General features: G+C 40.1%; 1 protein-coding gene across 4 annotated transcripts in view; it reads right to left on the minus strand.

The window, feature by feature from the left end:
- Window positions 1-13,698, minus strand: part of ZMYND12 (zinc finger MYND-type containing 12) — a 32,653-nt gene that overhangs the window by 14,211 nt on the left and 4,744 nt on the right. For 2 of the 4 annotated variants that reach the window (XM_019751154.3, XM_019751153.3), the window contains exons 2-3: window positions 8,353-8,494; window positions 6,921-7,092 (exon numbers count right to left, since the gene is read on the minus strand). In XM_019751154.3, coding sequence (XP_019606713.1) covers window positions 6,921-7,092; window positions 8,353-8,494 — 314 coding nt within the window. Of the gene's footprint in view, window positions 1-6,920; window positions 7,093-8,352; window positions 8,495-10,878; window positions 11,007-13,698 lie in introns of all 4 variants that reach the window. The other 2 variants (XM_074334537.2, XM_074334536.2) reach the window with 2 other exon arrangements.

Consider the following 13,698-nt stretch of genomic DNA (forward strand, 5'->3'; position numbering starts at 1 on the left):
TGTCCGTGAGTGGAATATTATTCAGTTATGGAAAGGAATGAAGTACTGACACACACTACAAATGGATGAATCTTGAAAATGTGCTAAGTGAAAGAAGCCAGCCATAAAAGGCCACATATTGTATGATTTCATTTATATGAAATGTCCGGAATAGGCAGACCCATGGAGATGGAAGGTATATTAATGGTGACCAAGGGACTGTGGATATGGGAAAATGGGATGTGACTGCTAATATGGGTAATGGGGTTCCATTCTGAGGTGACTAAAATGTTCTGGAATTAAAATGTAGTAATGGTTGCACAATCCTCTGAATATAATAAAACCACTGAATTGTACTTTAAAAGGGTAGATTATATGATACTGCAGTAATATTGCAACTTAAAAACATATGTGTATTTATATACCAAGCCTGGTGTTGAATGATGGGGATTCAAAGATGAATAAAAGCCATTACCCTTGAAAAATTTATAGTTGGATTGGGGGACTAAATATGTGACATGAAAACAAAATATTTATAACATAGTGTAAGTGCAACGATAGTAACATCATAAGGTTTGAAAGTGGCAAAGAAGTGTTCTATTCTATAGGTGGGATGGACAAAATCAATGGAGTGGGAAGAGGAATGGTCAGTGCTTTGGATGGAATGTTCTGTCCCTCAAAATTCATATGTTGAAGCCCTAATCCCCAAAATGATGTTATTTGGAGGCAGAGCCTTTGGCAGGTAACTAAGTCATGAGAGTGGAGCCCTTATTTAATGGGATTAGTGCCTTTATCAAAAGACACACTAGAGAGATGATCTCTCTCTCAGCCATGTGAGGATAGCCAGGGAGAAGCTGGCTATCTGCAGGCCAGGAAGCAGGCCCTCATCAGACACAGAATTTGCTGGTACCTTGATCTTGGACTTTCAGCTTCCAGGACTGTGAGAAATAAATATTTGTTGTTTAAACCACCCAGTCTATGATATTGTGACAGCAGCCAAACTAAGAAAATCAGGAAAGTCTAAGCTGGGTTTTGAGATGAATGGAAGTTTTCTAACTAGGTGAGGGAGATAGAGCATCCTAGGCAGAGGTAACACATATGCACAGGGTATGAAATATATGCCATATTCAGAGAACTATATTGGTCTGTGATGCTGGAACACAAAGTGTGAGAGATAGAGTGGCCGGAAATCAGGCTAAAGAGGTAGGCAGGGGACAGATTCTGGTGGCTTAGTAAGTCATGACAAAGAGCTTGGTGCATGTGGATAAAAATTAGAGGATTTTCAGAAAGGGAGAGAGAATTGGACTTAGATTTAGAAGGCACTTCTGGAGCCAATGTGGAGGAGGGAACAGAGAGGAAGGAGAAAAGTGGAACTCACTAGAAGACTTGAAAGAGTTCAGGCAAGCACTGACAAGGACCTGAACTAAGGCAGTGAATAAAGATGGAGTAGATATGAAGAGACATTTAGGAGCTAGAACAGACAACACATGGTTACTAAGTGAAAGTCACCTTTATTTCTAATCTTAACACTTAAAACTTGCTTAGCTGTAAAAATACCTAACAGCTGCCTGCTTCCCTGCTTGCCTCCTAAGGAGCTTGTCAGAGCTGAATAGAGAACCACTGACAGCCTTCCACAGAGCCAGAGGCAAACTCTGGGTGTGCAGTTCATGTGATGGATGCTGCAGCAGAAACGGCACCAGTAAAGGGTCAGGAGATGAGGACACAAACTGCTGGTCAGCTTCCTGTTCTTTGTCCTTCCTCCCAGGCCTAGTTCATGCATAAGCATCATTTTATTTTAATTGTAATCATTTGTCACTGAATTAAAGGAAAGGAGAAGAAGCTGTCTATAAGAAGAAGCAAGTCACTTTGCTTGAGTGAAGCTCAAACTAACATGAGAAACTAAAGTGGGAAGATTCTAGATTAGAAGCAAGAGGCCTAGGCCCATGCCCCTGGCTCGTGGTAAGTCACATCTTCCATCTGGGTTTTATCTATAAAATAAGCTATAGACTGAGGTCCTTTCAAATGTAAAGAAGCAAATGACTATTAGCTAAGATTGTTTACATGGAGAAAAAAATTGGTACAGGGCATTGACAGAGACTGGAAACTTTTAATTTCCTTTGTCCAGTTCTCATGCAAGGAGGCAATGCTCAAGAATGATGGCCCCAAGGCCAGGCTGAACCAGCACCTAAGTGAGTGTCAGTCCCAAAGGAAAAAGTGTACTTGGGAGGAAAAACTATGAGGCTGCAAATTCAAAGAGAGGGATATAGTGAGGCGGGAGGAATGGGCTGTTTCAAGCAGGTCAGAACTAAGATTGTGACTAGTAAGTGGGCAAATTCAGGCATGCCCTCTCATACACAGTGCTTTCCTGGAGAGGCGCAGGGATGGAGGGGAGGTCTTAGAGATGGAAAGTTGCCAACGGCAGTGAGATTATCCTAGAGAGTGATTTTAATAGGATGTGGACTCGACAGAGAAAGGACAGTCCATTAAGGAGCAGCGGAACTTGTCTGAAGGGCGAGACAGCAGGCTGACCCTGGGTTAGTGGCAAATCTAAGACATAATGGGGGGGAAGATTGTGCAGGACTTGGAGATGAAAGTAAAGGAGCACAGAATAAAGCCATCACAGACGATTGAAAGGTGTGGCTACGGGGCGCCCAGGGGAAGGAAAGGAAGTAGGCATTTCCTGAGGGCCCGTTCTTTGCCATACACTATGCCAGGCCGTGTGCATCTGTGATTTCAGTCTGCCAACAACGCTATGAAATAAATATCTAAGGAGGAATTTACAGAGGAGGAAACTTCATTCATTGATTCAACCACAGATTCACCTAGTTTACTGAGTACCTGTTGGTGAATAAAACTGACATGACCTCTGACCTCAAGGAGCTTATAACCAAGTGAAGAAGGTACACAATAAACAAACAAAAATTAAAACGCTATGAAGGAAATGAACAGGACACAGTGATCAAAAAAGAGCAGGGAGGAACCCACTCTGATTAGATGAGAAGATGACATTTAAGCAGATACCTGACAGAAGCTAGCCATGTATGAAGGAGACCAGAGAATGCCAGGCAGAAGGAACAGTACGTGTGAGAGCCCTAAGGGAAGAAAGAGCTTGATGACTGGGATCACCCAATCGGCAAAGAAAGAGTTGGAATCGGAACCAAGGTTCTCTTGGTTCCAAAACTTTGGCAACAGTGGAGGAAGATGAGTAAGGTGGTTCCTCTTTGAAGTGTTATTGAAAATATCATTTCTAGTTCATTAAAATTCCAAAGTTTTTTTAAAAAAAGGCTGAATACCTGTTATTTTCTCAATCTCATCGCGAGGAATCGGTAAGATGGGAAAAAGAAGCACATGCACAAGGACTGTGGTTTATTTAGACATCCACAGGGGTTGGCAAGGCTTCGAATCAATGACTGTGGGCGTTACAGAGACCCTCCATCCAGACAGAACTTTCCAGCTTGGAAAGCACTCTCATGTTCATTACACACAAACTCATTTAATCCTCAAAACAATCCCATGAAGCGGACTCAGATTCAGCACATGCTCATAGAGTGCCCCCGAGGAGTCAGGTACTGTGAGGGGGGCTTTCGGGAACCTTCTCTGCACTAAGTACTGTTCTGGGTGTGAAGACACCATGACAGATAAGAATAGATACAGATCCAGTTCTCCCTGAACTTAGGGTTTAGTGGAAGAGAGAGACTTTAATTAAACGAGATCATCGATGTACGTATACTTATTATTGAAGTAAGTACCCAGAAAAAAGGAAGCAGTTTCTAAGTGGGTACATAAAGAAAGACCTGACTCAGTCTGGGAGTTTGGGAAAGGCTTCTAGACAGCGGGGTGGTAACTCTTGAGCTGAGACCTGAAGAATGAATAGGAGTTAACTAGGTGAAGGGGAGGAAAAAGGTAGTAGGGAGAGTGGCTAGAGAAGAGCCTTCCAGAGCAAAGAAGCGTCATAGTGCTTCTGAAGAATCAGAGCAGGCAAGTGCAACTAAAAGGGAAGGAGAAAAGAATGCAAGATGAAGTGAGAGAATTCATAAAAGCTGGACCAAGCAGGGCCAGCCTCATTAGTTGCTTTAGGAATTTGGTCTTTATTTAGTGGAGTGACTTGATCACATTTTGTGTGGAGGCCAGAGATGTGCAGAGACCAGGTGGCAGGCAATAGTCCCAATGAGAGATGATGGGATTAGGCCAGGGTGACTCTTCTAAAACCCCACAGCTAGTCAGTGTCAGAAATAAACAGAACCTTGCTTGTATTTCCTTGTCCAGTGCTCTTCCCAATAGTTTTGGAGGAGGGACAACCTAGAATAGGGAGTCAGACCTGAGCGGGGTGAGGGCATTCTTTTTTTTTTTTTTTTTTTAAATTGGGGAACAGTGTGTCTCTCCAGGACCCATCAGCTCCAAGTCGTTGTCCTTCAATCTAGTTGTGGAGGGCGCAGCTCAGCTCCAAGTCCAGTCGCCATTTTTAATCTTTAGTTGCAGGGGGCGCAGCCCACCATCCCATGCGGGAATTGAACCGGCAACCCTGCTGCCAAGAGCACGTGCTCTAACCAACTGAGGAGGGCATTCTTGCAGTTAGGTGGCCTGCTATGAGGAGTCAGACCCCAAACCAGTGAGGAGTGAAGAAGAGGTGGGCTGGGATGAGGGATAGAGCCCACAGAGGGACAGGAGAGCATCTGCAAGGGGAACGGATAGGGTTGAAATGGGAGATTGGTTCATAGAGAGGAACTGATTAAATATGTAAATATATTCATGAAAAAGGAGGCTAGTATTCTTACTGTCAGAGAAGGGAACTACAAATACGGAATAGGAGAAAATTAGATTGAACCCTGTGGTGGTGTTGGACTGGACTTGGTGTACTGGTGTGGTTCCAGGGTCATATACATAGAGACATAGAGATACATAGATAGAGATACATAGACATAAATTTAAATGAATGTAGTGTGTGTAGGTATACACACATTATTACATTGATATATATTCCCTAACTCTGTCCATCGAAGGCCTGGGAGCAGCCATACCCCAGTAGCAATGCATACGGCTAGTGCATAACTCTTGGCTTCTGATTTCCATTTTCCACTAAAGGAAATCAAGGCTCCTTGAAGGTATGTTCCAGAAAGCAGGAAAGTGATCAAAGAACAAAGGGGATACATCAAGGAGACACAGAAACCACAGAAGCTTGAATGGGCTGCCACTTGCCAAATCAGGGACAGTTTGAGAATCAAATTAATGATAGTACCAAAGTATAACCCACTGAATAAAACAGGAAACAGAGTCTATACTGATCTAAATAAATAAATGAATACATTGAAAGTGTGATGAAGAATGGGATACCTACAGAGTTTCAAAATGCCTCCTCATAAGTTACTTACTAATTGCAAAGAGGGGACAGATTAACTTTACAGAGAAGAAGCCTGGCAGATACCATCTTAATAAAGTAACTTAAATAAGCATCATCAGTAATGAAATAAATTGAAAACGTGCCAACTTACAGGATGGGATGAGAAGAACACAGCATCATTTCTGTGATATTCCTTCAAAGATACATCATCTGAATCCAGTCAGGAGGAAACATCAGAGAAACCCAAATTGGGGGACATTTTATAAAATAATTGGACTTTAATATTTAAAAGTATCAAAGTCATAGAAGCCAAGGGAAGATTGAGAAACTATTCCAAAATGAAGGAGACTAAAGACACGTTACAATGAAAAGCATGATTCTGAACTATATCCTTTTGCTATAAAGATGCTGTTGGGACAATTCGAGAAACTTGAATGCAGGCTGCTTAGTAGATAATAGTAGATGATGGTTGTATTTTGTGATTAGAAAGGAGAACGTCTTTGTGGAAAATACACACTGAAATATTCAAGGCATAGGGCATCAGATAAACAACTTACTCTCAGATAGCTCAGGGAAAAAAGTTATTTGTGTGGTATTTCCGACAGTTTTATTTTTTCAGTGTTTGTTTTTGTTTGTTTGTTTGTTTTTTGTTTTTGTTTTTAAAGATTTTATTGGGGAAGGGGAACAGGATTTTATTGGGGAACAGTGTGTACTTCCAGGCCTTTTTTCCAAGTCAAGTTGTTGTCCTTTCAATCTTAGTTGTGGAGGGTGCCGTGGTTTTCGTTTTGTTTTTAAATAGTGGCTATTAATATGTATAACATAGTACCTAAAACCATGTACCTCAAACACTGTAAATGCTCAAAAATGCTAATTTCCCTCAAAAATGCTAATTCTCCTCTTGTTCCAACCACCATGTGCGGTGTCTGCCAAGCCTGAGCTCCCCACTCTCCTAACTGTCTCCCCCACCTATAGGGGCAGGTTCCTATACTCCTGTTTGAAGGACGTGACCCTGACACAAAGGTAAATAAAGGTAGATACCAACCTCAAGCTGAGTCAACACAATTCTCTTTTCCACAAATTTAAAATAAGAAATCAGATGTTAGTTAGTTTCTATTACCTACCTTGAACCTGGAGGACATGTAAATTCAATGTAAACTCAGCGACACCTGACATTTTGGGATAGTTGTCCTCTGCAGTAAGCATAGGGTAGAAAAATCTGGTCTGCAATGATGGCATATAAAGCATATATGGAGAGAGAAGCAGAGACAAAAGACAAGGCCCAAGGGAGAGAAACTGAGAGCACCCGCCTGGTTTGTTACAGCATTCTGACTCTAGTACCTCATGAAGCCTCAGTTCCTTCAGGACACTCTAGTATCTTAACAAATTTCCTCCTTTGGCTTAGGCCAGTTACAGGGGATTTCTGTCAGTTGTGCCAGAAGTCCACGGCCTCTCCTTCCCCATCTTGTGCCGAACTTTACAGCAACCCTGCTCTTCCACAGAAGGTGTCTTGGCCCCACTGCCAAGGCTGGACTCTTTGGCCACTGTATGATGCAGCACAGCACTTCTGAAGGGCTCCAGGGCATCTGCAGTCAGTCCCACTTACCAAGACTAGCCTCAGCCAACAGCAGGTAGGCAGGCACAAGCTCTACTGAACTCAGGCCGTGCACGTTTTTGCGGAAGCGAAGAGAATGCAAAGCTGCTGGGACAGCATCTTCATGTTTCCCTTCAAAGAGATATTTCTGGGCTACAGTGTAGCAGAATTCAATCAAATGCTTCTGTGGAAGAAAAAAAAAAACTAGTCCCTCTGAGACAGCCTAAGGGTAAAAGACAATGGTGGATACAGGTACACCTGGAGACAGGGCTCACATCTAAGGAACTGGTTGAGGGCACAAGGTGAGCCCACCTGTATTGAGGTGGACATAAGACCCGAAACAGGTGACATAAAAGGCAAACCTGGACTGTGAGTTCCTCAAGGCCTATAGGAACAAAGTGTCTTTTCACCTCAGTTCAGTGTTTGGCATAAATAAGAGCTCAATATAAAATTACTACATGAATATTATTCTTATATTTATAATAACATTTTAGTTTAGTAAAGCTGTCATACCTCAATACAATCTAAAACTTTCTGCCTTTGTATTTGAGTTAATTCTGAGATACACATCTTATTTTTCCTTCTGGAGTTAGGCTGCTTAGCTAATATTAGAAGCAACTCTGCATTGTTCTAGAGCCACTCTCAAAGTGTCACAACACTAAAATGGATGAATCTGGTGTTTTCAGATTTATGGCTCATAAAGCGCTATCTGGTTAGAATAATTGAGATGATGCTATCAATGCCATGATAACAGTTTTCTTAATCTCTTTTATTTACTCACTAGTATATTCATACAACATTTTTCACCTCCTACCATATGCCTAGGCTCTTATCACAGTACTTGACACGTAGGGGTGCTATGGCTGAATTTTGTCACCTCCAAAATTCATATGTTAAAGTCCTAACCTCTAGTACCTCAGAATGTGACTGAGTTTTGAGATAGAGCCTTTAAGTAAGTGATTAAGTTAAAATGCCATTAGGATGGTCCCTAATGCAATCTCACTGGCATCCTTATAAGGAGAGATTTGGACATAACAAAGAGATACCAGGGATGTGTGCACACAGAGGAAAGACCAGGCGAGGACACAGCAAGAAGGCAGCCATCTGTAAACCAATGAGATAAGCCTCAGAAGAAACCAAACCTGAGGACACTTATCGTTAATCTTGGACTTCTGACCTTCAGAATATGAGAAAACACATTTCTGTTGTTTAAGCCACTCAGTCTAAGGTATTTTGTTATGGCAGCCGAAGAAAACGAATACAGCAGGTCAGTTAATAAATGGAGAACAACGAACTGAATGGTATTGAGGACATAAAGATACAAAACCGAATCTCTGCCCTCACAGAGGTTACAGGTTAGTGATCTCGACCCAGTACACCCTTTCTCCTGGGTAATGTCACTGCACCCGTGAGTTAACCCTGTAACTGTCCCATTAGGCCCCACCTGCCGCTGCTGCAGCTGCTGGAGGCCATGCTGCCGCTCTTCCTCTGAATTGTAGAAGGGCATGGAAGTACGCAGCGGGATCAGGAGCTGACAGATCTTCTCGTGGATGCTGCCCCAGTCAGCTCTTTGATGAACCACACTACTGATGAGAAAAACACGGACTTGATTATCTTTCATTCTGACGTAGCCCAAGATTCCACCGTGTTTCCCCAAAAATAAGACTTGGCCGGACCATCAGCTCTAAAATATCTTTTGGAGCAAAAATTAATATAAGACCCGGTCTTATATTACATTATATTATATAAGACCTAGTCTTATATTAAAATAAAACTGGGTCTTACATAATATAATATTTTATATATATATATATATATATATATATATATATATATATATATACTGTGTATAATAAGACCCAGCCTTATATTATATTAAAGTAAGACCGGGTCTTATATTAATTTTTGCCCCAAAAGACGCATTAGAGCTGATGGTCCGACTAGGTCTTCTTTTCGGGGAAACACGGCATTGGCCCTACTCCTGGCCTGGCTCTAGAAACTAGAAAAGTAAGCCCAACACAAACCAGGCAGGGAGCCCAAAGCCATTTCTGACACAAATCTCTTTTCTTTCCTGTGGTTATTTAATGGTGGATCAACTATGTTGGAGTGGGGAAGGGTGGTGGAGTACGTCCTTTCTGCAGGCACAGATACACATTCCCAAGTCACACGGTGATGCTGTGCGAATTTGTGCTTAATTAATAACAACAAAGACAGCTTTAACTCTGCATTGTTCTAAGGTCATTTGCAAAATATCTGAACTCTGAAGCTGAAGAATTTGAGGGTCTTTTTCTTGGGGAAGGGAAAGGAATTTACGTTTGATGAGGCTCTAGAGACACTTGCCCATAATTGGTGCCACCATGTTGCTTGGCTCTGGAGAGCAACACCTGCGTTTGTCTTCTGTCCTGTGCTGCGGGGTGCCGTTCACATAGAACATACAGTCCAGTGGTGCAGGAGATGGTCTTGCATGTCACTTACTAACTTTTTGGAAAACCAAACAAAATCTGTCATTACCATTTTAAAGGTAAAGAAGCATAGGTGTGAGGAGATGGAGTGGTTACTCTAAGCCTGTACTCCAAAGCCACTTGTCTTTTAGCTCTCCAGGGAGAGCACTGTGGCAGCTTTTGACTGTTTGACATGCATATTTAGTATTTTTAAACACTCAGCTAGACAGCACAGATGGAGACCAGTTTGCCTCACTGCAGGAAAATTCTACTGGGCAGCACTCCTACAAAGTATTCACTCTCATTCCTTAAATAATTGCCTTTATGAATGACTCCCACATTTACCACCCAAGTTTAACCCTTTCTCCAATGATGGTGGGTTTTTTAAAAAAATACATTTTTAATTGATATATAACACACATACAATAAAATTCACCATTTAAAAATGTACAATTCAATGTTTTAAAATATATATTCACAAGGTTGTATAACCATTACCCTATCTAATTCCAGGACATTTTCATCACCCAAAGAAGCAACTCCATTTACTCGAGCAGTCACTGTCATTCTTCCCTCCACCCACGGATACCCAGAACCACCAATCTACTTTCTCCATGTATTTGCCTATTCTGGACATTGCATATAAATGGAAAGAGACTATATGTGGCCTTTTGTCTCTAGCTTCTATCACTTTAGCATGCTTTCAAGGTTCATCCATGTTGTAACATGTATCAATATGTTGTTCCTCTTTATGACTGAATCATTATTTCACTGTATGGATATATCACTTTTTGTTTATCCACTTATCAGTTGAACATTGGCTTGTTTCCACTCTTTGGCTATTATGAATAATGCTGCTATGAACATTTGTGTTTAAGCTTTCGTGTGAAAAAATTGTTTTCAATTCTCTTGGGTATATACCTAAGAATGGAATTGCTGGGTTATATAGTAACTCTATTTTCAATTTTTTCAGGACTGCCAAACTGTTTTCCATAGAAGTTGTACCATTTTACATTCCCACCAGCAGTGTATGAGGGCTCCATTTTCTCTACATCCTCACCAACACTTGCTATTTTCTGTCTTTTTTATTATAGCCATTCTTGTATATATGCAGTGGTATCTCATTGTGGTTTTATTTTCTGTTTTCCTAATGACTAATAATGTTGAGCATCTTTTCAGGTGCTTACTAGCCATTTGTGTATCTTCTTTGAAGAAATGTTTACTCAAATCCTTTGCCCATTTTTAAACAGGGTCTCTGTCTTCTTATTGTTGAGTTTTAAGAGTTCTTTACATATTGTGGATTCTAGGTCATTATGATTTGCAAATATTTTCTCTCATTCTGTGGGCTGTCTTTTCCTTTCCTTCTTAGTGTTTTCTGATGCACGAAAAGTTTTAAATTTTGATGGGGTCCAACCTTTCTTTGGTTCCCAGTGCTGTTGGTGTTGTATCTAAGAACTGCTGCCTAGTCCAAGATCACACAGATTTACAACTATAATTCCTTCTAAAAATTTTATATTTTTAGCTCTTACCTTCAGGTCTTTCTTGTATATGATATAAGGTAAGGGTCCAAATTCATTCTTTTATATGTAGGTACCCAGTTATGCCAGCACCATTTGGAAGGGGCTCTTCTTTTCCCAAATGAATGGTCTTGGCAACCCTGTTGAAAATCAATTGACCATAGATGTATGTACTTATTTCTGGACTTTCAATTCTATTCCACCAATCTTCATCTCTATCCTTAAGCCAGTACCATACTGTCTTCATTACCATAGCGCTGTAGAAAATTTTGATCAAGATTGTGTTGGGTATTCTGGGTCTCTTGCATTTTTGTATGAATTTTAGAATCAGTATATTCATTCCTGCAAAAGGGGCGGTTGGAATTCTGATAGAGATTGCACTGAATCTATAGATCAGTTTGGGGAGTGTTGCAATTTAATAATATTAAGGCTTCCAATCTATGCATAGGGAATACCTTTCCATTTATTTAAGTCTTCTTTAATTTCTTTCAACCATACTTTGCAGTTTCCAGTGTATAAGTCTTGTACTACTTTGGTTAAATTTATTCCTTTTATTTATTTATTTATTTTATGCTCTTGTAAATGGAATGTTTTTCTTAATTTCATTTTCAGATTATTCATTGCTAGCATTCAGAAATACAACTTTTTTTTTGCATATCAATCTTGTATCCTATAACCTTGCTGTATTCATTTATTAGCTCCAATAGTTTTGTGTGTGGGTGTGTAGTGGGGGATTCTTTCGAGTTTTTGCTATATAAGACCATGTCATCTGCAAATAGAGGTACTTTTACTCCTTCTTTTCCAGGTTGGTTGCCTTTTATTTTATTGTCTTGTATAAATGCCCCAAATAGAACCTCTAGTACAATGTTGAACAAAAGTGGTGAAAGCAAATTCTTGTCTCATTCTTGAATTTAGAGGGTAAAGCTTTTAGTCTTTGACCATTAAGTATGATGTTAACTATGTGTTTCTCTATGGATTTTTCACAGATGCTCTTTACCAAGTCACAGAAGTTCCTTTCCATTCCTAGTTTGTTATGCGTTTTTGTCATAAAATGTGTTGGACTTTGTCAAATGCTTTTTCTGCATCTAATGAGGTGATCATGGGGATTTTTGTCCTTTATTTTATTCAGAATGGTGTCTTATACTGATTGATATTTGTATGTTGAACCAACCTTGTTTCCTGAGAGAAATCCCTGTTTGTCATGATGTATAATCCTTTTCATATGCTGCTGCATTTGGTTTGCTAGTATTTTATTCAGTATTTTTGCATCATTATTCACAAGAGGTATCGGTCTATAGTTTTCTTTTCTTTGATGTCTGTCTGTTTTTGTATCAGAGTAGTGCTGGTCTCATAAAATGAATTGGGATTTATTCCTTCCTCCTCTAATTTTTTGGAAGAGTTTGTCTTTAAACATTTGATAAAATTCACCAGCGAAGTCATCTACTCCTGGACTCTGCTTTGTGGGAAGTTTTTTGTTACTAGCTAAATCTCTTTACTTATTATAGATCTATTCAGATATTCTATTTCTTCTTGAATCAGTTTTAGTAGTTTGTGTCTTTTTTAGGAATATATTTCATCTAGGTAATCTAATGTGTTGGCATACAGTTGTACATTGTATTCTTTTATAACTTTTTTTTTTTTTTAAGATTTTATTGGGGAAGGGACTTTATTAGGGAACAGCGTGTACTTCCAGGACTTTTTCCAAGTCAAGTTGTTGTCCTTTCAATCTTAGTTGTGGAGGGTGCAGCTCAGCTCCAGGACCAGTTGCTGTTGCTAGTTGCAGGGGGTGCAGCCCACCATCCATTGTGGGAGTCGAACCAGCAACCTTGTGGTTGAGAGGACGCGCTCCAACCAACTGAGCCATTCGGGAGCTCAGTGGCAGCTCAGCTCAAGGTGCCGTGTTCAATCTTAGTTGCAGGGGATGGAGCCCACCATCCCTTGAGGACTCGAGGAGTTGAACTGGCAACCTTGTGATTGAGAGCCCACTGGCCCATGTGGGAATCAAACCAGCAGCCTTCGGAGTTAGGAGCACGGAGCTCCAACTGTCTGAGCCACCTGGCCGGCCCTATAACTTCTTGTTTCTGCAAAGTTGGTAGCAATCTCCCCACTTTCATTTCTGATTTTAGTAATTTGAGTCTTCTTTTCTTTTCTTGGTCAGTCTACCTAAAGGTTTGTCAATTTTTTTTGAGTTTTTAAAGAACCAACTTTTGGGTTTGCTGACTCCATTGTTTTCCTATTCTTTATTTCATTTATTTCTGCTCTAATCTTTACTATTTCCCTCCTTCTGCTAGCTTTGGGTTGAGTTCGCTCTTCTCTTTCTAGTTTCTTAAAATGGAAGGCTAGGTTATTGATTTGAAGCATTCCTTCCTTTTTAATGTATATGATTATAGCTTTGAATGTCCCTCTGAGTACTGCTTTAACTGCATCCCATAAGTTTTAGTATGTTGTGTTTTCCTTCTCATTTCATCTCAAAGCATTTTCTAATTTCTCTTGTGATTTCTTTTTTAACCCATTGGTTGTTTAACAGTTTGTTGTTATTGCCACACATTTGTAAATTTCCCAAATTTCCTTCTGTTTTCAATTACTAATTTCATTCCACTGAGGTTGGAGAACATATTTTGTATAATTTCAATCCTTATAAAATTGAGACTTGTTTTTATGCTCTAAATATGGTCTATCCTGGAGAATGTTTCCTATGAACTTGAGAAGAATGTATATTCTGCTGTTGTTGGATGGTGTTCTATAGATATCTGTTAGGTCTTGTTACTTTACAGTGTTGTTCAAGTCTTATATTTCCTTGCTGATCTTCTGTCTAGTTGTTCTAGTCATTAT

Source organism: Rhinolophus sinicus, chromosome 14 (genome assembly GCF_057876585.1).
Source record: "Rhinolophus sinicus isolate RSI-liver-muscle chromosome 14, RSI-T2T, whole genome shotgun sequence".
Classification (NCBI taxonomy): domain Eukaryota; kingdom Metazoa; phylum Chordata; class Mammalia; order Chiroptera; family Rhinolophidae; genus Rhinolophus; species Rhinolophus sinicus.